Source organism: Lathamus discolor, chromosome 12, assembly GCF_037157495.1.
Source record: "Lathamus discolor isolate bLatDis1 chromosome 12, bLatDis1.hap1, whole genome shotgun sequence".
Lineage (NCBI taxonomy): Eukaryota > Metazoa > Chordata > Aves > Psittaciformes > Psittacidae > Lathamus > Lathamus discolor.
Genome location: NC_088895.1, coordinates 244,623 through 267,355, shown reverse-complemented (window position 1 = coordinate 267,355; position 22,733 = coordinate 244,623). Strand labels below are relative to the sequence as shown.

The 22,733-nt window shown below is 46.4% G+C and overlaps 1 protein-coding gene across 4 annotated transcripts; it reads right to left on the bottom strand.

Moving 5' to 3' along the window:
- Positions 1-256: 256 nt before the first annotated feature.
- Positions 257-21,816, bottom strand: MAJIN (membrane anchored junction protein). Of its 4 annotated transcripts, none has more exons than XM_065692858.1 (11): positions 21,564-21,816; positions 21,287-21,407; positions 15,765-15,810; positions 14,443-14,518; positions 13,321-13,446; positions 12,006-12,037; positions 11,097-11,206; positions 5,304-5,358; positions 2,446-2,527; positions 1,396-1,540; positions 257-549 (listed from the first exon to the last, which is right to left on the bottom strand). In XM_065692858.1, exons 2-11 carry the CDS (start codon positions 21,385-21,387, stop codon positions 504-506), a joined length of 819 nt encoding a protein of 272 aa, XP_065548930.1. In that variant the 5' UTR covers positions 21,388-21,407; positions 21,564-21,816; the 3' UTR covers positions 257-503. The 4 variants fall into 4 exon arrangements, with proteins under 4 accessions (XP_065548930.1, XP_065548933.1, XP_065548932.1 ...); XM_065692861.1 differs by having other exon boundaries at positions 2,446-2,506; XM_065692860.1 differs by lacking the exon at positions 2,446-2,527 and adding an exon at positions 1,945-2,017.
- Positions 21,817-22,733: the final 917 nt, after the last annotated feature.

Here is a 22,733-nt window from a genome sequence, read left to right as displayed (position 1 = left end):
GAAGGCATAAATAATTACACAACTTGTAGTGTGGTGGTAAGAACATAATCAAAAATATTTTCACCAATTTTCATTTTTTTAATGGTGTGAAGCATAGTACAAGAGTCCATCTGATACCAGGAACCTCTGCTTCTTCTGGGAGGGAAAGGGCATTTTCTGCCTGCATGAGACTGATTCAAATACCACACAGTCCCAGGGTGATGCTAGTTGATTTTTATTAGAATCTCACAGAATTTTTAATTGCAAAATTCCCAATTTATGACACTCAAGGATAAGAATCTTAAAGCATGTTGCTCTTTTCCCAGAACACTCCAGGTTGTGAAGAAAAAGACACTTTAACCCAACATCTCCAGTATGTTAATTTGAAAATTAAAAAAGGTAGAACTTCATTTAAAGCATTGCAAAGCTGAGACAAGTAATGTGAAAAGCTGAACAACACAGGAAACAATCCCACCCAACAGTCACGCTGCAAGTTTACTTTTCCACAACTTAGTGATTCCAGGTCAGTTCTTTCCACCAAAAAGATGCTGCAGTGGTGTCAAGATTATGCTGGGGAAACAACAAAGATAACACATTAAGTATTTTAACAACGTCCACACAAAAGACACAACTCTAGCACAAAACAGTACAGAGAAAAATTGAAAGAATAGAGGAAACATAAAAACTAACTTGTGCTGTAACAGTGGAGTCTCAGCAGTTAATGGCACACATTTCAATTCACAAGAGCTTTCATTTCTCCCACAACTAATTCAACTCCCAAACAGTTCCTGCCACTATTCAACTTTCACTGCTCAGTGAACAGACCACTCTTGGGGGATACAACTTCAAAAGCTTTAGAGCAATCTTCAGTCAGCAATGCCCAGCAACTGTCTGCATGGTTACTTTAATTTTGGTTTAAAATGGTGCCTGGGAGTCAAAGTTACATAGGCCACAGTTGTTAAGTGGCCAAATAAAGGTTGTACTTAACGGGGCTGAAGATCCACCCTGGGAAGGCCCTGTTAGAAGGGGAAGCATTTAAGTCCTTTAGAAATGGGGCTGGAGATGGCACTCCTCATCTGATAAAAGCCACATTGTATGGGGGCTGTGGCTGTGGTCAGTAATACTCATGTGAGGGTTTTCTTTTTCCCCAAAGACTCAGAAGAGTCAGAAAGCTCAAAAAAGTCCCCAAAAAGCTCAGAAGAGGAATATTTACTGGGGATGTTGCACTTTACCACAAGACAAAAGGACACCCCTGCACGTTCCTTTGCCTTGGGAGACTTTGGTATAACCACAGGGAAGAGGGATCCATTCTTCAAGATAAGGCAGAATCATCTGAACTGCCAAAGTCAGGCATAGTCTCCAACACAGTCTCGGACACAGCCGGCCTGCATCTGCTCACAGCCACAGTATTAGTACCTTCTCCAGAACCCTGAGAGACCTCTTCCTTCCAACTCCGTGTCTCCTTTGTTTACCATTCGGTCTATTTGCTGCAGTAGCTGTCCTGCACCCTCAGCCTGACCGGTTGCTCTCCTTTGTTCACGGTTAGGCACAACAGGTCCCCCTGTAAGAAACAGCAGCAAGAACACAAGCTCGCTCCCTGCACACTCCCTGCACCCAACAGCAGATGCTGAGGCTGAAAGGTATCTCCAGACTGACCAACATAATGCCTGGCAGGTTTCAAAGCAATCTCAAAGCAGGCTGACTTGGAGATGAGCTCTCATTTGACAGCCCAGCTCTAAAAGCTGTGCAGCCCAGCTATATGGGTGGGAATTTGTGATGGGGGAAGACAACCTCAGTCAAAATCATGGGTGACCTACAGCTTTATGGTCATTCTAATTCCCACTCTCACCTGCTAGAAAACACCAAGCACGATTCTTAAAGGAAAACTAGTAATGATGTAATCCTTGCAGCTTTTGATTTGATATGACCAATGTGAATGAAACAATCTGGGAATTCCTTACTTACAGAAATTCACTTGGTTGTAGTCCATGGTAAGAGATGCTGGACTAAACTCACGCTCAATTTCTATTGAGGAATTCTGAAAGGAAGGAACCCAGGAACTGTTACACAATGTAAAATTTCATTGTACAGGAGATTTTTATTTGTTTCTTGCTTTAAGAACTAAAAGGCAAGGTCTATACTCTTGTTTCATGATACTTTTTCCTGCTACTATGAGGACTTTATTCACTAATACATTTCTACCTTCCCTCCTCAGGACATTCACAGGTCTAACATTAGCTGTAATTCACTGAGTAGACCAGTACAGCAGACAGGGAAAGAGTAACAGCAGCTATGGCATAGACAAAGATCTGAAAACACATAAACAGAGGTGCTGCGGGAAGTAACAGCCACTGGACAATACAAGCTCCCAGACATTAGCCCTACTAACACACAGTCATAGGAAACGGAGAAACAGGGAAGGGACAAAAGTGAAATGCCAGAAGCAAGAGGTGAACTAGGAATTACCCATTAGGAAGGTGATCATCAATACGAAGGACCACAAACACCACCACCAGCATGGAACCTTCTTTAAGACAGGGAGAAATAACTGTCATAGAGAGAAGATAACAGAATACATCCCCTCCTCAATGGTGTTTCTCTTGCACTACTGAGATCTTTTCAGTTAAGTCTCAGAGCATTAACTAAGTTAGGAAAATTATCTGCAGTGACAGGCTGCACATCTTTTGGCTCTCTCTGTCTTTCATTCTTTCTTTGGCTTCCACTGGGCACTTGGTAAGTGGAAAGACACGCAGGCTCAACTCCAGCCATCCCAACCAGACAGCCTACTGTCAAAATCATAGCCCTAGAAGGCTGAGAAGATGGATGAGAGCCGAAAATGCAATTTATTGAACACCCATGTGGCTGCAGCACTTCCATTTCCTGAACCAGTGCTGTAAAGTCAATCCTACATGTACCGAGTAGACAGATTTCCTTCTTGTTTTATAAGACCCTTCTAAAAGTTGCACTCTAAAACACCAGGTGGATTTTGATCCAAAGTAATACACTGCTGCTAAACTGAACAAGAGCCTGGAGGAATGATCAGAAGAATCCTGAGAAACTACAGGAACGACTGATGTGTTTTTTCCTAAACCTAATCTTCTTTCTTGTTCTGAAAACCAGAAGAAACCAAACGGAAAGCAACCAACTGGGAAGCACATCACAGGAGTACCTGTCTGATAGCCTAAAAAAAAAATGCATATGAAGGAATATCCTTTGCCCATGATTTCATGCATTGTTCATGACATCTGGTCAGCTATTCATAAACACAACAGTTTTGACATCTGGATATCCATCCCTCTCACTGCCCTAACCAGTGCAAATTTCAGGGACAAGCATGTGTTCTGGACAAGGTTTGTCTCACCTGAACTGGTGATTCATTCATCACAGTTCCAGTTTACCTGGAAAGAGCTCAGGACATGTCCTTTCATATTAGTTCACACAGTACGAGGTCACAGTGATGTCTGCCACCTACCACATTATTCCTCAGGATCCAACATGCTAATCTGGAGCTCCAGCTTTTAAGGACTATAATATTAGTTTGTGAAATCCAACCACTATACAAGGAGCATTCTGGGGACAGTGGTTAGCACAAAGCAGGGAATAAAAAAACATTTCAGAGGATGACCCTTACCCCACCAAGAGGGTGTACGGAGCACCTGAGGAAAGAAGCCAGGAAGGGCATTGTGTAAAGACCTGTCACTAATCCTGCAAAGATAAGCTGAGGGGTGGGAAGGAGTGGGAGGGGGGAAGTGATACAGGTTTTAGAGAAAAATTAGTCTGCTCATTTTAAAGAAGTTCTTCTCTACTGAATGCTCCTGAGAGAGTACCAAGCAGTCTCCTTCCTGTCTTGAAAATGTAAGAAAGCCATAAAAATCCCTCTTCTGAAAGAACACTTGGGGCTTCTGTCCTGGCTTCAGCAGTAGCAGTCATTTTTCTCCTCCTTAGCAGCTGGTGCAGTGCTGTGTTTTTGACTTTCAGCCTGGGAACAATGCTGATAACACCAATGGTTTTAGTTGTTGCTAAGTAATGTTTACTCTGACCAAGGACTTTCTGAGCCCCGTGCTCTGCCAGGGAGGAGGGGAAGCCGAAAGGAAGCAGAGACAGGACACCTGACCCGAAATACCCACAGGGGTATTCCATGCCAGAGCACGTCATGCCCACTGTATAAACTGGGGGCAGTTACCAAGAAGATCACTGCTCAGGCTGGGCTGGGTATCAGTTGGTGGATGGTGAGTGGCTGTATTCTCTTCCTTTGTTATTTCCCTTACCATTATTATTATTGGTGGTAGCAGTAGTGGTTTGTGTTATACCTTAGTTACTGGACTGTTCTTATCTCAACCCATGGGAGTTTCATCCTTTTGATTCTCCCCCCCATCCCTCTGGGAGCAGAGGGAGGAAGGCAGGGAGGGGAGTGAGTGAGCGGCTGCGTGGTTCTGAGTTACCAGCTGGGCTTAAACCACGACAGCTTCCTTTGTGGACAATTCCAAGAGGAATGAGTTTGTCTTCTGGGAAAAGACACTCTCCTAAGAGCTGGAGAGGAGAAGAGGCCAGGAAGGCGATAGTGTGGCAGGGATTTGAACTAAATTTAGAATGACTATCAGTATCCAAAAAATGGATGAAATGCACTGGGACATTTGGGAGAATGGGCAACAGCCAGGAGGAGGAAAACAGCGGTGTTAAGGAAAACCCTGTTACCTAACAGGTTTGCCTAACAGCAGCTTGGTCAGAGTAGCCTTCCAGCCTGAGGGCTAAAACAGACTCTTCTCTCCTAACAAAGCCTTGGGAGAACAGTGGGTTTAGAAAGCAACTGCCAATCCCTCTAGAACAATCCCATTGTAAGTCTGCCTTCTGATGACATGGTGAGAAAAGTCATGACACTGTTTCCAGAAGAGGGAGATGCCTGCAAGGCCATCTAGCCTAATGAAAGGACACGGGTGGGGAGTGACAAATACTCACACTGAAGCAGTGTGAACGTGTTAGCACCCACCGCTAGCCCTTCATGGAGTTCTGCACAAAGGGGCATCTGAGGTAAAGGAGGACTGGAGTTGTGAAGACAAGGCAGGGCATCTTCAGGTCCACCTATGAGAAGCTGAGAAGCTAAGCTCACCCCTAGAGTTTGTAGCTGGACAGTCAGAAAAGCTTGTTCCATCTCCCTGTAAAACTCATGGCTAAGTTTGTTGAGCAGGAATCTCAAATGTCTTGATGCACATGAAAAGGCAAGAAGAAATACCTGAAGGCATCTTTATTCTTGCCCCTTTAAGAATCTAAGAAGATTCTAAGAATCTAAGAAGCTGCTGGCTCTTCCTGAATACTGTATAGCCTACCTTTTCAAATCCATGTTTTGCTTTACTCATATGGTGAACACACTCAGCTCCAGTCCTAAAAAAAAAGCCAGATAAGAACTGAGTTTACAAAAAGTCACAAAAAGGAAGCAAACTTGTAAATGGTTACTCCAAGTATTTCATTAGGTATCAGGATTTTAGTACCTCTAGCCAACAAGGTACCCTTAATCAATACCTGTGCTCATGTTTCAAAGTCTCACTTAAAAAATGAAAACATGCACTTGTTCTCATATTAGGCTTTCTGCTTTTCCAGTAAAACTAATGAACACTTGAAGAGGAGAAGAACTGTTATATGACATAGAAACGGATGAGCAGTGAGTGAGAAAGCTTGCAAATCCTCACAAAGAGAAGGGCAGGTAGCAAAGAATCACAGAAAGACCCTACAAGATGCAGTCAGAGAGCAATAAAATAGCAGAGGAAACTGTACAGAGAGGTACAAAGTGATGCACATGGGGAAAACAAATCCTGGCTTCACACACCAATAGTGCTCTTTGAGCTGATCAGTATCACTGGGGAGATTCTCAGAGCTCAGCACTCAACAGCACTCCCAGAAAATCCAAGGCAGGTGGCTGAACTGAGGGAGGAGGTAGAAAGGTTGAGAGCCATTAGAGAGTGTGAAAGTGAAATAGATTGGTGGAACCACACCCTAAGGCAAAGGCAGAGGGAAGTGGTTCAACAAGCTATGGATCCCCTTCCCTCCTACCATCAGACAGAAGGAGAGAGCTTAATGGACAAGGATGGATGGAGGGAGGTTCCTCCTCGGAGAGGTAAGCGAAAACCCTCACAATCCCTTCCTCCCTCCCAATTGCCCTTGAATAACAGATACGAGGTCTTGGAAATTCAGGGCCAGGTGAATGGAGATGGTGAGGCAAATTTATCTAGTGAGTCACCCAGGGCTAGTCACTCACCCCCATGCCTCAGAACTTCCCCAACCAAGAAGAAAAGAAGAGTAATTGTGGTGGGTGACTCCCTTCTGAGGGGAACAGAAGGGCCCATTTGTCGACCGGATCCACCCCACAGGGAGGTCTGCTGCCTGCCTGGGGCTCGGATTAGAGATGTTAAAAAGAAACTCTCTGAACTGGTGCAGCCGTCTGACTACTATCCGCTGCTGGTTTTTCAGGTTGGCAGTGACGAAATTATTACGAGGAACGTAAGGGCAATGAAGAGAGACTTCAGGGCCCTGGGACGGCTGGTTAAAGGGTCTGGAGCGCAAGTGGTGTTTGCCTCCATACCTGTTGCAAGCGAGGGTGAAGGGATATATAAGAAGACTCTGCAGGTTAATGTATGGCTACGTGACTGGTGCCAAAGGCAGGGGTTTGGGTTTTTCAGTCACGGGCTGCTGTATGGGACACCTGGTTTGCTGGTGACAGGCGGGATACACCAGTCCCAGAGAAGAAAAAGGGTTTTGGGGCAGGAGTTAGCAGGGCTTATTGACAGGGCTTTAAACTAGTTATGAAGGGGGGAGGGGATTTAACTGGGCCTGTTGGGGACAAGCCCAAGAGGAACATGCTAGGGATTGAAGGACGGTGGGCTAAGGAGGACGATCAATCTCTTGTTTCACTTGTGGGAAAGGATAGCTTTTTAGACTTTGTCCCGCAGGGGAAAAAGGGTACTAGGACTGGCTCCCTGAAATGCCTGTACACCAATGCATGCAGCATGGGGAATAAACAGGAGGAGTTAGAAGTCTGTGTGCGGGCTAAAGGTTATGATCTAGTGGCAATTACAGAGACATGGTGGGACAGTTCACATGACTGGAATGTGGTCATGGATGGCTATGTCCTTTTTAGGAAAGATAGGTCAGCGAAGCGAGGTGGTGGAGTGGCTCTTTACGTGAGAGAGCAACTAGAATGTATTGAGTTCTGTCCGGGGTCGGATGAGGAGCAAGTGGAATGTCTGTGGGTACGAATCAAGGGGCAGACTGGCACGGGTGATACAGTTGTGGGGGTCTATTACAGACCTCCTGATCAGGATGAAGGAGTTGATGAGGCTTTCTACAGGCAACTGGAAGTAGCCTCGCAACTACATGCCTTAGTCGTCGTGGGGGACTTTAACTACCCCGATATTTGCTGGAAGACTCACACAGCCAGTCATTCACAGTCTAGGAGGTTCCTCGAGTGCATTGATGATAATTTCTTAATGCAAATGGTGGACGTACCAACTAGGAGAGCAGCGCTGCTAGATTTAGTACTCGCCAACAAGGAGGGTTTGGTCGAAGTGGTGACGGTCAATGGCAGCCTTGGCTGCAGTGACCATGAGATGGTGGAGTTTAGGATCCTGTGTGGGAGGAATAGAATATCTAGCAAAGCCACAGTTCTGGATTTCCGAAGGGCCAACTTTGGCCTCTTCAGTCAACTGCTAAGGGAAGTCTCATGGGAAAGTGTACTAGGCGGTAAAGGGGCTCAAGATAGTTGGTTAGCATTCAAGGACCGCTTCTTCCAAGCTCAGGATCGGAGCGTCCCAATGAGTAGGAAATCAAGTAAGGGATCTAGGAGACCGGCGTGGTTAAACAAGGAGCTGCTGGGCAAACTCAAGTGGAAAAGGAGAATCTATGGATTATGTAAGGAGGGGCTGGCCGCTTGGGAGGAATATAGGACAGTTGTTAGAGGATGTAGGGAGGCAATTAGGACAGCTAAGGCCTCCTTGGAACTCAGTCTTGCTAGTCGGGTTAAAGACAATAGAAAGGGCTTCTTCAAATACATAGCAAATAAAACTAACACAAGAGGCAATATAGGCCCACTGCTGAACGAAGTGGGTACCTTGGAGACAGAGGATATAAAGAAGGCAGAGGTGCTGAATGCCTTCTTTGCCTCTGTCTTTACTCCTGCAGACTCTCCCCGAGGGCCCCGGATTTCTATAGCCCCAGAAGGAGTCAGGACAAAGGAGGAGTTTGCTTTGGTAGATGAGGATTGGGTTAGGGATCAGCTATGCAATCTGGACATCTGTAAATCGATGGGTCCGGATGGAATGCACCCACGGGTGCTGAGGGAGCTGGCGGAGGTCATTGCTAGGCCACTTTCCATCATCTTTGGTAAGTCGTGGGAAACGGGCGAGGTGCCTGAGGATTGGCGGATGGCAAAGGTCACACCAATCTATAAGAAGGGCAAGAAGGAGGACCCGGGTAATTATAGACCGGTCAGCCTTACCTCCATCCCTGGAAAGATGATGGAACAACTTATTCTTGACTCCATCACTAGGCATATCAAGGATGAGGGGGTCATTAAGAACAGCCAACATGGTTTTATGAGGGGGAAGTCATGTATGACCAACCTTATAGCCTTCTATGAGGAAGTGACTAGGTGGAGGGATGATGGTAGAGCGGTAGATGTAGTTTTTCTTGATTTCAGTAAGGCATTTGATACTGTCTCCCACAGCATCCTCATAGATAAGCTAAAGAAGTGTGGGCTTGACGATCAAGTAGTGAGGTGGATCGAGAACTGGTTGAAAGGAAGAAGGCAGAGAGTTGTGGTCAATGGCGCAGAATCTAGCTGGAGGTCTGTGACTAGTGGAGTTCCTCAGGGGTCGGTGCTGGGACCGGTGCTGTTTAATATTTTCATCAATGACCTGGATGAGGGAACTGAGTGCACCCTCAGCAAGTTTGCTGATGACACAAAACTGGGAGGAGTGGCTGACACACCAGAGGACTGTGCTGCCATTCAGCGAGACCTGGACAGGCTGGAGAGTTGGGCGGGGAGAAACTTGATGAAATTTAACAAGGGCAAGTGTAGAGTCTTGCATCTGGGGAAGAACAACCCCATGTACCAGTACAGGTTGGGGGTTGACCTGCTGGAAAGTAGCGAAGGGGAAAGGGACCTGGGGGTCCTGGTGGATAGGAGGATGACCATGAGCCAGCAATGTGCTCTTGTGGCCAAGAAGGCAAATGGCATCTTAGGGTGCATTAGAAAGGGAGTGGTTAGTAGGTCAAGAGAGGTTCTCCTCCCCCTCTACTCAGCCTTGGTGAGGCCGCATCTGGAATATTGTGTCCAGTTCTGGGCCCCTCTGTTCAAGAAGGACAGGGAATTGCTTGAAGGAGTCCAGCGCAGAGCCACAAAGATGATTAAGGGAGTGGAACATCTCCCTTATGAGGAGAGGCTGAGGGAGCTGGGTCTCTTTAGCTTGGAGAAGAGGAGACTGAGGGGTGACCTCATCAATGTTTACAAATATGTAAAGGGTAGGTGTCAGGATGATGGAGCTAGGCTTTTTTCAGTGATATCCAGTGATAGGACAAGGGGCAATGGGTGTAAACTGGAGCATAGGAAGTTCCACGTTAACATCAGGAAGAACTTCTTTACTGTAAGAGTGACAGAGCACTGGAACAGGTTGCCCAGGGGGGTTGTGGAGTCTCCTACACTGGAGATATTCAAGGCCCGCCTGGACAAGTTCCTGTGTGATGTACTGTAGGTTACCCTGCTCTTGCAGGGGGGTTGGACTAGATGATCTTTTGAGGTCCCTTCCAACCCTTGGGATTCTGTGATTCTGTGATTCTGTGAGATGATTTGACTTGGCTGTGGAAGTGGAAAGGTGAGAACAAACACTTCTGATCACAGTGTTGGATCTGGGATTCTCTGCCACACACTTGTGAACAGAGGAATTTCCTGTTTTTAAAAGTTACACTCTATGAAAGAAAGAAGCCTGCTAGACTGTAACTAATAATGGGCCTACCTCAAAGAGGCAACCAAGTGTTGAGAGCTTTTTAACAAACAATGGGCATGTGAGTGAGCCATTGGTTAGAGGTTGTAATAACGACTAAAGGCCTAGTTCACAGGTTACCTCAGGGCAAAGTTGTGGCCACGTATGTGAAAGTTCTGCAGGAGGGAAACAACTCCCGGATGCTGAAGAAGGAACTAATCAGCTGTCTTTGCATTATGTGTAGAAACCAATCATTGTAAAGCTTAAGCGCATGACCAAGCTTGGAAGCTATAAGAGGCAGTGCTCTGAAGTGAATAAACGTCAGTTTCTGATTACATTAATCAGCGTGCTGTCCGTTGATCTTCCGCAATCAAGGACCAAGCTTGAAGTTATCCAGCATAAGCCAACATTGCACCCTCATGCTGAAGGAGGCTAACAGCATCTACAGCTGCACTAGGAAGAGTTTTGCCAACAGCTCAAGGGAGGTGACCCTTCCCCTCTGCTCAGGGCTGCTGAGGCCAGTCTGTGTGCTCTGCCCAGACTGGGCTCCCTTTGTGACTGCAGCTGTGGTCAAGCACTGCAGCCAGGTGCCCACAGAAGTTGTGGTGTCTCCACCCTTGAAGTCTGCACAAAACCCAAAGGGACACGTCCTGGGCAATTTGCTCTGGATGACCCTGCTCGAGCAGGAGGGCTTGGATTTGATGATATCAAAGGTCCCATCCAACCTCAATGAGTCTGTGAAATCAACAGATAGAGATCTCAGCCTCAAGCTGAGAGGCAGCATCCATCAGCCCACTCAGAGGAACAGGCTGGGTTGCAGCTAGAAAACTGTTGGCAGTTCTTTCCTTGTCATCCCTGGCTTAGGTTTGCAAGCCAGCTGCCGAGTTCTCATCCCACTGTGATTCTATAGATAAAGTTAAGACAAAGGAGATAAACAGGGAGACCTCTAGTTAACAGCATGGGAGCCTGAAAACATAGGACAACTTTTCTGCAAGTATGGGCAATGCTGCTTAGAGCCTGTCACCTATGGAAGAGAAGGAAGAAGAAAAATGGGGCAAAGGATTACACAGGAGTGAAATATGAGAAAGGTACATGAGACATTAAAAATACTGATATGTGCCCTGGAAGACTATTTTGTAGTTAACTGACCTGTCGATACCTGACTGTGGGCATGAGGTCTCTGCTTGGACTTCCACTCTTCTCCCATTCACTGATGCTTGCCCTGCAGTACTTTCTGACACTTCATTTCTTCTCTTCACCTTCAAAACATTGCAAAATTGGCATTGGTAAAATTTGATGTTGACTTTTCTATTTTAGAACAGAACTCAGAGTTAATACACATTCATGTTTTGCAAAATTGTTCATGTTCATACAGTGAAAAACAAAAAATTAGTCCAGAATAAAAAGTGAGCAACCTTATTCAAACAGAAGATAAGCACTGAGAGGCCATCCAGAGAATTATGCTCAATGGTGTTAAACAGGAAATACTGCTCCCCAGGACATCCCTTCTGCTCCATCTTCAGAAGAGGGCCTAGGATATAATCAGCAGGAATGCAGTGCCAGGAGGGTGAGGGGGATTTTTGTTTGGGCATTTTGGACAGAACGCCTTCACTAACTCACTCCATCTCCAGACACTTCCCATATTGAAAACAAGCCTACTCTGAGCCCTCACTAAACAAAAAATTTCCAAATAAGCTTAACATTGTTGCTTCTGACACAGGCAGCACACAGGAAACTATTTAATTCTTCTATAGACTCTCACAGACTCTGAAAGAAACCATTTGACAGCTCAGCTCAGACTTGCAGAAAACACATTTAGCTGCAGCCAACAGGACTCTTGGGTCCTTCATTCAGACTCTGATGGAACTGACAGAAAGATTGCTCTCAACTCGGATGGTTCTAGGTGAGAATTCAGTGCCACCTAACATTGCCTGCCTGACACCTAGAAACAGGAGAACCACAGCATTGCTTATATATTATATCATGTTCCTCCAAGCTATTCAGAATATAACTTAAAAGACAAACAAACCACAGGACAAAACCACACACACGACTTACAAGCTCATCACTGCCCTTGTTTACTTCTTTACCTGTAACAGAAATATTACAAAATTTGGTGAATATTTAGGCTGGACATTCTTTAACCATCTTAAAAGGACATCTTTGCATTGCACCCCACTTTCTGAGAACAAGACAAACTACTTAGAAATTATACTGGACTTAGTATACGAGATGGTGACATTGAAAAACTGCAAATACAGCTCTTTCAGAACTAGAATTCCTGGCTATGAATACCACATGTTGATGGGATGGGGAAAGCTGCTTTTCTTGAAGAAGTCCAAGGAGTCTTCAGAAGAGCAGAAGGTACTGAAAAACTGTTAGCACCTGTGTTCTGTGCGGCAGGTGGAAGATGCAAGGACAGCTGAAGCATAGACTCCACAGAATATTGGTCACTCCACTTTGATGCATAGGATCCATACATGTTTCAGTGCCCGAAAGTAACAGCACATTATGCTGTGCATAACTGTAGAATAGAAGCATTGCATAGCTATGTGGAAAGGGCAGTTAAACACTGGGGCAAGGTGTACAGGGAAGGGAGTGAATTCTCCATGTTTAGAAGTTTTTAAATCCAAACAAGGTCTTTTTGGTAGTGGATGCTACACACAAGCAAATAGGTGAGACTAAGAAATGACTTGTCCATTTTATAAAGGGGACAAGAATATCTACTAAGCAGTCGTAAGAAAAAACAGCAGCTTTTTCCAGGGACCAATAACCAGAACAGGAAATAGTAAGAATAAACACTCAGTTTTCACAACAGAGGAGGTTAAATGTAGAGTCCCACAGAGGTGTCAGCTGGGGCCTGAGGCTGTTCAGGAAATTCATAGAAAACTGGAAAACAAGACACTAGGGAGGTGACAGCATTTGCTAATTTTACAGAAAACATTATTCCCATTATTACTATCATTATTTAGAAAAATACATTCTTTCATTGGGAAAACAGAAACAAAGAGTGTGAAGTTCAATGTCAACAGAAGTAATCAACCCCAAGGAAGAAAAAAGTGTTCCATAGACATGTGCTGGCCCCAGCCCAGCCACTGACATTAAAGAATGAAGGTTGGGAACCACTGGACACTGCTTCATAGAAATACTAGCTGAAGAGTGAGCAGTGACAGAAAAGGTAAAGAGATTCAGGAAGTTTTAGAAAAGCAATACACACTGGTCTGCTCTGTTTCAAATCCATACTACAGCCATACTGCACACAGCTTTGCTCCCTCTAATTCAAAGGCACAGTAGAGGAACGGAAAGGGAAAGGGAAAAGACAAAGATCATAGATGGTTCCAGAAATTATGCAAACATACCCATACAGACTTACCACAAGGTACGTTTTGCCAATATGAGTTCAGTTCTAGATACATAGTGCAAATGTAGGGATAAGGCACAAGATGGACATTCTCATGTTTAAATCTCATCTTCGATACTCTCTCCCATTTACTCAAATCTGAGAATGATGATAAGACTTAAGAACATAGCACTAACATTTCAAAGGAGCAGGAGTTCTGACAATGTCCTCTTGTAAAGCTTCTAAAGTCAGACCATACTGAACACATGTATGAGGGAGCAGATACAAATTGTCAAAATGAAATTTGTAACAACAAAACCTGCATGTGAGAATATTCAAAAACTAGCTTCTACATGCTGATGCTGTGCTATGGCACAAAGCTTTTACACTCCTGTCTTTTGACAGCAGGTATCACCACTGCAAGGTTTAGAGGAGAAAGAAAAAAGCTGGTGGCTGGTCCTAAAGGAGTAAGTGGGAAGAATAAAATACGGTGAATACTGGGTGGAGGACATTTGTTTCACTTTCACGCCTAGACTTCAAAGACTACATTGAAGAGGTGACCCAGATAACTGAGTGACAATCCTGCAGGATTTGTGTGTTCAAAAGCCTGCTTTAAGTCTTCCAGCTCTCAGCTTAACTACTTCTAGTACAACTCACTCTGTGAGGTGACTTTTGCTCCTCTCAGTCACCTGTGTGGGTACGTAAGCATATATTCACATTCACTCCCACCCAAGAAACAACTTTTATATTCAACATCCCTTTAGGCAACGCAAGACTTCATGGGAATATTATCCTAGTCTCTCAGGTTCAAGCTAACTTCTTCCTTTACAGACTGAGGACACCTTTGCAGGTACAATCGATCCTCAGAGGCTCATGGATGTAATTTAATCCCAATGTACCTTGCAAGAAAACTACTGCAGTCTTCTCTCCTACCGAGCCTGTGAGGAGCATCTTACATTTTACTGACTTTCTGAAACCACTGGTACCTCTGGTAAAGGCAAAAACTGAGGAGGATCTTCAGCTAACATAATGCTTCAAAGTTCAAAGCGGTTGTACTCCAGCTAAAGACCTGCATGCTTTTGGACATGAACATTAAATTCAGCAATGCCCCACAGACACACGTCATTTCTTTGACGAGTAGGTAAAAAAGGATACATGGGAAAATAGTGAAGTGGTCTGTAGAAAATGGATGCAAATCATCAAGATTTCCAAGGATTACTCGAATTGCTTCCTGGAGAGGCCAAAAAAAAGTGAAGAATATTAAGAGTACAGCCACAATTCCACCATCAAGTACAGTTTTGAGGCTTGGGAAAAATTTAAAATTAATTTGCACAAATCATGGAACAGCAGGTTCTAGATATTTTGCTTTTCCTCATCCCCTTCTTCGCCCATCACCTTAAAATGAACTGCACTAACAGGCTCATCAAAATCAAAGTGAGTGAATGTCTTAATCTTGAATTAACACAACCATTACTACAGAGGGTGGAGGTGTGCTTTTCAATTTAACAAGTTTTACAATTTACAAGTTTACAATTTAAGAATTCTCTTTTTACCAGGAAAACACATGCAGTATTGACCTGTTTTAAAATATAAACATATTCCCCTTTTTCTGGATATTGACCCAATTCGATGAACAGGAACTGTAATTCTGCCCCAACAAAACCCTGCTTCAAAAATGGGAAACTTTTTCTGGTAATACCTTTCAGTACTTTTCAAAAATGAAAAAAACCCCACCAAAACCCAAACCATTGATTTCCTGTATCAGTTAAACCCACACATTTTCTTCAATAATATTTGTAATGCTATTACTGTACTGTGAAGACTTTTTTTAATGAAGTAACAGGAGCGCTTTTAAGCAGGCAATAGAGTTGCTCGTTTCCTCAGGAAGGGCAGGGCCTTCCGTCTCAGGAAGATGACAGTAACAGTTGTCACCAAGCTTGGTCGCAAAGTAATGGCACCATTAAAAGAGCCACCACTGATTCCAGTAGCTCCACAATCAGGAGGAAAGCATGTGCAACTGAGCATTAGATCAGTCTCTGTCAAGCTAGCTCACCAGTACTGACACAGCTCCTGGAAAACCAGGGGGTGTTGACAACTAGTCAAGTCTGAGAACTTAAAAGCAGTAGTCAGGTCTGGGACTGAGAGCAAAACCATGGGCGAGTGCTACTGCAGGATTAATCTGAACAGGAATCAGAGAGGAATGGGGGCAACTCACTCAACAAATAGGCATTTTCATTTGTCTAATGCTAACAGTCTAGCTTCTTTGAGATATTTCAATTGTCTTCTATGCTAACGCTGCCTGTGGAGGACAGTTTTCATTTTTATCACTTTTTTACCATTATACTCTCCAGAGAGGTTCCCCATCACTCTCACTCAAAGCACTGCATCTTACAAAATGTCCTCAGTCAAATAACAAACAAAAGATTTGCTCAGCTGAACTTTCAGCTCAGTTTCTGTGAACCTGCTTCATTTCCTACCTCTAACTCCTTGACAGCACTTTCCATGTTGTTGAAATCAGGAGTACTGTGAAACAAACAGAGAGTTAGTCCCACCCCAATCAAAAAGAAACAGAGCTATCTTTGTTGTAAAGTTTAAACAACAAAAAACATCATTCTCATTGCACAGAGAAAATACTCAGTGAGCAGATTAATTCCTTCTCCACTATTCCACAAGGACTTTTCTTGTGAATTTTGTGCCCATTTGTATTTTGTGGGAGACCAGATCTTTCCAATCAATTCTCAGTAACCTCTAGGGTTGTTTTCTGACAAGGTGCCCTCAAACCAGCACCTCTGTCTTCCAGCCTATCACGATGCCCTTCTGCTCAAGGGACCACAAGTAGGAACTGGCAGGACATGCCTCTTAATCACCCCCACGGTGCAAACCGGCAGAGGAACAGGCCTTCACAGCATTGGATGCTAGGAGTTGTGTACTGCCTGCAACAAACTGTGTTCCCAAATATTAGTTACATCCTTCGTAGGTCAGCTTCTCAGAAGTTGTTTGCTGTGAGGTGTTAGCCAACAATAAAATGCAGAAGGAGAAAGTCTTACAGAAAATCCAAACACATTAGAAAGTAAAGAAATCACACAAATGTCACTTGGAAATAAGCAAATAAGTGGAGTGCAAGCAATTACGCCATGCAAGCATTCTCTGGTACACGGCTTAGTAAGCAAGCATTCTCTGGTACATGGCTTAGTAAGCAGCCATTCTCATATCCTCCACATTTAGGGTCCCCAGCCAGAACTTGGTCAGAGATGAGAGCTTTCCTTCCTCTTCAGAAAGTCTCTCTCCTTGCCTGCTACGGCATAAGTTAATGAAAGGAATTACATTCCTTTCCTGCAGCGCACTACAGCAGGACAGGTATCACCCACCCAAGACTTATGCTGTGGTCACAAAGTCTTCATGGATCAGCAGGAAAACAGAACTATGATTCAAGAAGGCACGTTGTAATGATGAAGAGCATGGGAAGAACATCCATTCAGGGTCTGCTGACAAGGATGTCAGGCCTGCCATCTGACTGCAGGCCATTCATTGCTTGCGTTGCGGGGCTGGGGAAGAGGGGGTGAGTTTTAAGCTGGAGTGTAGAGACGCAGAAACAGTCTCATCTTTGAAGAAGGGAAGAACCTTCATCGTTTCCTGTTTTTTTCTGGGAATTCAGGAGACCTTCAGTGAAATTGACCTCGCTCTAGCAATATGCATGTGTAGATGATCAGCATTATGATCAGCTCTTGTGACTCTGTCAATGTTCTTTTGGGAACCTGGCCTCAGATTAGTCATCATCTTATTGCAGGCAAAAGGAGTTTCACTTCCCAAATCTGCAGGCAGACTGATAGCATTGCTTTGGACATAAGGCTATGGAAGGGCTTCTTCAAATACATAGCAAATAAAACTAACACAAGAGGAAATATAGGCCCACTGCTGAACGAAGTGGGTGCCCTGGAGACAGAGGATATAAAGAAGGCAGAGGTGCTGAATGCCTTCTTTGCCTCTGTCTTTACTCCTGCAGACTCTCCCGGAGGGCCCCGGATTTCTATAGCCCCAGAAGGAGTCAGGACAAAGGAGGAGTTTGCTTTGGTAGATGAGGATTGGGTTAGGGATCAGCTATGCAATCTGGACATCTGTAAATCGATGGGTCCGGATGGAATGCACCCACGGGTGCTGAGGGAGCTGGCGGAGGTCATTGCTAGGCCACTTTCCATCATCTTTGGTAAGTCGTGGGAAACGGGCGAGGTGCCTGAGGATTGGCGGATGGCAAAGGTCACACCAATCTATAAGAAGGGCAAGAAGGAGGACCCGGGTAATTATAGACCGGTCAGCCTTACCTCCATCCCTGGAAAGGTGATGGAACAACTTATTCTTGACTCCATCACTAGGCATATCAAGGATGAGGGGGTCATTAAGAACAGCCAACATGGTTTTATGAGGGGGAAGTCATGTATGACCAACCTTATAGCCTTCTATGAGGAAGTGACTAGGTGGAGGGATGATGGTAGAGCGGTAGATGTAGTTTTTCTTGATTTCAGTAAGGCATTTGATACTGTCTCCCACAGCATCCTCATAGATAAGCTAAAGAAGTGTGGGCTTGACGATTAAGTAGTGAGGTGGATTGAGAACTGGTTGAAAGGAAGAAGGCAGAGAGTTGTGGTCAATGGCGCAGAATCTAGCTGGAGGTCTGTGACTAGTGGAGTCCCTCAGGGGTCGGTGCTGGGACCGGTGCTGTTTAATATTTTCATCAATGACCTGGATGAGGGAACTGAGTGCACCCTCAGCAAGTTTGCTGATGACACAAAACTGGGAGGAGTGGCTGACACACCAGAGGACTGTGCTGCCATTCAGCGAGACCTGGACAGGCTGGAGAGTTGGGCGGGGAGAAACTTGATGAAATTTAACAAGGGCAAGTGTAGAGTCTTGCATCTGGGGAAGAACAACCCCATGTACCAGTACAGGTTGGGGGTTGACCTGCTGGAAAGTAGCGAAGGGGAAAGGGACCTGGGGGTCCTGGTGGATAGGAGGATGACCATGAGCCAGCAATGTGCTCTTGTGGCCAAGAAGGCAAATGGCATCTTAGGGTGCATTAGAAAGGGAGTGGTTAGTAGGTCAAGAGAGGTTCTCCTCCCCCTCTACTCAGCCTTGGTGAGGCCGCATCTGGAATATTGTGTCCAGTTCTGGGCCCCTCTGTTCAAGAAGGACAGGGAATTGCTTGAAGGAGTCCAGCGCAGAGCCACAAAGATGATTAAGGGAGTGGAACATCTCCCTTATGAGGAGAGGCTGAGGGAGCTGGGTCTCTTTAGCTTGGAGAAGAGGAGACTGAGGGGTGACCTCATCAATGTTTACAAATATGTAAAGGGTAGGTGTCAGGATGATGGAGCTAGGCTTTTTTCAGTGATATCCAGTGATAGGACAAGGGGCAATGGGTGTAAACTGGAGCATAGGAAGTTCCACGTTAACATCAGGAAGAACTTCTTTACTGTAAGAGTGACAGAGCACTGGAACAGGTTGCCCAGGGGGGTTGTGGAGTCTCCTACACTGGAGATATTCAAGGCCCGCCTGGACAAGTTCCTGTGTGATGTACTGTAGGTTACCCTGCTCTTGCAGGGGGGTTGGACTAGATGATCTTTTGAGGTCCCTTCCAACCCTTGGGATTCTGTGTATATATGCAGTCAGGACTTTCTCCTTCACTCTCTCTTAGGAGCTGGGAGTGAATCCAGATGCTCTGAATAAGCACCCCCACTCACCACAGCCATGACACAGTGAGGAAGTTTCACAAGTTTTGCTGTACAAGGAGTTGCTTTTGCTATACTGGACCATGTTGACATGAAGACATGAAGACAGACTTGACAAGCTCACTGCCAATTCCAGAAATTAATGTGAAACACAAAAGGTCCTTCAAAAGTCTCACCTCCTGCCAATGAATTGCAATGCACACGAGACATGCAGGGGTAAAGACAGACTCACTCAGACAAAGGCAGCACTCTCTTGACCACCAGATCAAACACCCACAGGCTCTTCAGAAACATCCGCACACTACTAGCGGAGCCTTCCAAAGGGATTACACTGAGGGAAAGAGCTTAGTTACAGACAAGAGCAACATTTCAAGTATCTTCTGAACACCACACAACACCACAAGACAGACAACACATCTTCCTTTCCAAAGTGAACAAGAGAACAAAACAAGGAGGAAGGTTAATCCTCCTGTATGTGACACTGTTCCAGGAAAAATGCTAACAAGCAAAGCTAAGAAACAATGGTGTTCTACTTCATCCCAAAATAAAGTAATGCAACAGCATTTCAAAGACCCAGCCTACTTCCACAAAGGAAAAAGGAGACAAGCGTAGCAAGAGATTTCATGTAGCTTCACGTCTAGAGACAGCCTTTTCGCCATGATGCTGTCAGAACAGCTCAAACTTCTGTGATTACAGATCACAATGTCCAGGATTCTGAGTCCTCTCTCAAATTAAAACTCCAGAACTCTTTTAGTGAGCTGGTCAAGGTTTTGCCCACTTGCAAAGCACCTGCCCTTCATCTCTGTGTCTGACGAGCACACTCAAACAGATTCCTCAGGGATAGCCTTTTTACCTGTAAAAGATTACCCTCTTTACATGTTTTACATCTTTCCCATCTTGTGCTTTAGTTACTTTGCTGGCTACTAACCCCAACTTCCTATTTGAGGCTTACCACACAAATGTTACCTCCCACAACCCTCCAATTCATTGTCCCCAGCACACCAAAGGCAGTTTTCCTTCCTTTTTCTTACATGCCAGAAGTACCACAGACCAAAATACCCTCCCTTCACTTCTCACTACAGTGCCTCTAGAAACTGAGAGGAGCAGTTATCCTGAAAATCCTGCTCAGCCCCTCTGCCTGCAGGAGAGGCTCGCTCTTGTTTCAAAACAAGACAGGTTCATCACAAACACATATGAAGGAGGCAGCGGAAAGGGAACCTTGAGAGAAAAATTCCTGAGAACACAACAGACATCTGCCAACAGCCACAGAGAGCTTCCAAAGGAGCATCCACATTTGAGCGCCAGATTACAAGGCCAGCGAAAGGCACATTGCTAAAAGCAGACAGCCCAAGAAACAAGTCCATACTCTCCAAGGCGGTGCTGCTTCTGACTAGGATTCACTGTTAATTTTCTCCATAGTAGCTTGGATGTGGCTATGTTCTGGATTCCTGCTGGCAGCAGTGTTAATAACACAGGGATGGTTTAGGTACTGCTGAGCAGTGCATACACAACAACAAGGCCTGTTCTGCTCCTCATACTGGCTATCTGTGTGAGTTCAGTGGAGCTGCACAAGGAGTTGGGAGGGGACAAGGCTGCGACAGCTGACCCCAGCTGACCCCAGGTATATGCCAGACCACAGGATGGACGTCATGCTCAGCAGTAAAACTGGGAGGGGAGAAGGAGGAAAGGGAGACATTCAGCTGTGTTACGGCATTTGTCTTCCCAAATAACAGTTAAGAGTGATGTCGCCTGGAGATGGCTCTAAACACCTGCCTGCCGGTGGAAGCAGTGAATGAATGCCTCATTTTGCTTTGCTTGTGCACATGCCTTTGCTTTACTTATTAAATTGTCATTATATCAACCCATGGGTTTTCTTACTTTTATCTTCCAGGATCCTCTCTCTCATCCCACTGTGGGGCAGTGACTGAGTGACTGTGTGGGGTGTAGGGGTTGAATAACTGCAAAGGCTGGGGAGCTTCTCACTTAAACACTTAGAAAATTCAAAATACTGTCAGGAAAAGCAGCCCCTTCTCCTACTGCAGCACAAACTCCACATAAGGCAGTGAAATGAGAGCATTTTTACAGCTCAATTTACACTCTCAGGCCAATACCCAGCATGGGAAAGTGCAGGAGCAGCTTTTAAGTGACTACTTTCAGTGTCTGTGAAAGCAGGCAGGAAATGAGGAGCTCCCGAGATCTGAATTTAGGGTTTGATCTTAACTCGCTGCTACATGCTGCCATCAGACTGCAGGTTGCTTTGGCAGCTTTACCATGCTCACCTGCTGAAGTGGCCATATCGGATTTTAAACTTGTACACACGCCTGCCTGCGTGAAGAAACCTTGTTTCAGGTAACGGACAGGTAAATGGTTTCAATGGCATCTTCCTCCCTGAATGCCAGCCTAGGGAAGGAGGAGAGTCAACAGGAAATTACCAAATCTTCACCACCTCTCTCCTGTCACACAACAAAAGATGAAAGCAGCTGTTGCCCTAGAGGAAACGTGCAGAGCGAACACCCCTCCTGCAGCACCTCCCGCCTGCCGGGAACATCACCGGACCGTGCGGTTCGGTGGAACCGGGTGTCAGCAGCACGAGCAGCGGACAGGATCGAGCTGACGCCGCGCAGCCTGCAGCCGCGCTGCTCTGAACGGTGCTCCCGGCGGCCCTGGAGCTTCACGGGCCTCTCGCTCCCGGGGCTGCCCCAAGGCAGTACCGTGCCGTTGTCCGTGACCGACGCCAAGCTGTGGGGGAGAGGAAGGACCCCCCGGGTGCTGGGAGAAGGCCGGGACCCGTTGCGGACGCCGGCCTAGCGCCCCGGCAGGCGAGAGGGGAGATGCCGCCACCGCCTCAGCTCCCCTGCCCTCTCTGTCAGTGCGCGCCGCCGCTGAAGTGGACGGGCCCCGGCACGGCCACGGGCCCCGGCACGGCCACAGGCCCCGCCGCGACCGCCGACTGTCCTTGCCTCCGGAGCCGAGCCGAGTTCAGCCGAGCCGAGTTTAGCCGAGCCGAGCCGAGTTCAGCCGAGCCGAGCCGAGTTCAGCCGAGCCGAGTTCAACCGGGCCGAACCGAGCTCAGCCGAGTTCAGCCAAACCGAGCCGAGCCGGGCAGCAGCCCAGCCGGAACCGAGCCGAGCCCAGCAGCACGAGGGGCCGGTGCCCGCCTGTGGACTGGGGTCCCAGCGGCGGTGCCGGACCAGGGGGCGGCTGCAGGCGACATGAACGGCCGGTGACAGTGCCCTCGCTCGATAGGTTCCACCACACGGCTCCCCGTCGCAGTCCAGCCTCTGGCTGAGCACGGCGCAAGGGAAGCAGGATGGGAATGGACTCGTGCCAAATCCACACTGCAGGGCGCCAAGCCAGCAGACGCGCACAGCACGGCTGCCCGTGCCTTGCTTGGCAAGCAGAAACCAAAGCCAGACACCCTGAGACAGGGACGGAGGCAGCAGGAGCGAGAGTGGGGGCACTGGCCCCAGCCTGGCTTCTCAGTGCAGCTTCTCGGCAGCTTTTGCAGAGCCCAGCCCATTACGGGGGCTCCTGGCCCCAGGCACAGCAGCCCTGCACACAGCAGCTCAGTAGCATCATCACAGGCTTCTCAGAAGAGACAGGGAAGGCAAGGGCCATGGGCTGTGTGCACTGCACAAACACCCTGGCCTGATGCCCATCCTCTTTTCTTCCAAGCCAAAGCTTCTGGGCTGTTTTTTCTTCCAGGACAAGCTGCCCATGACACTG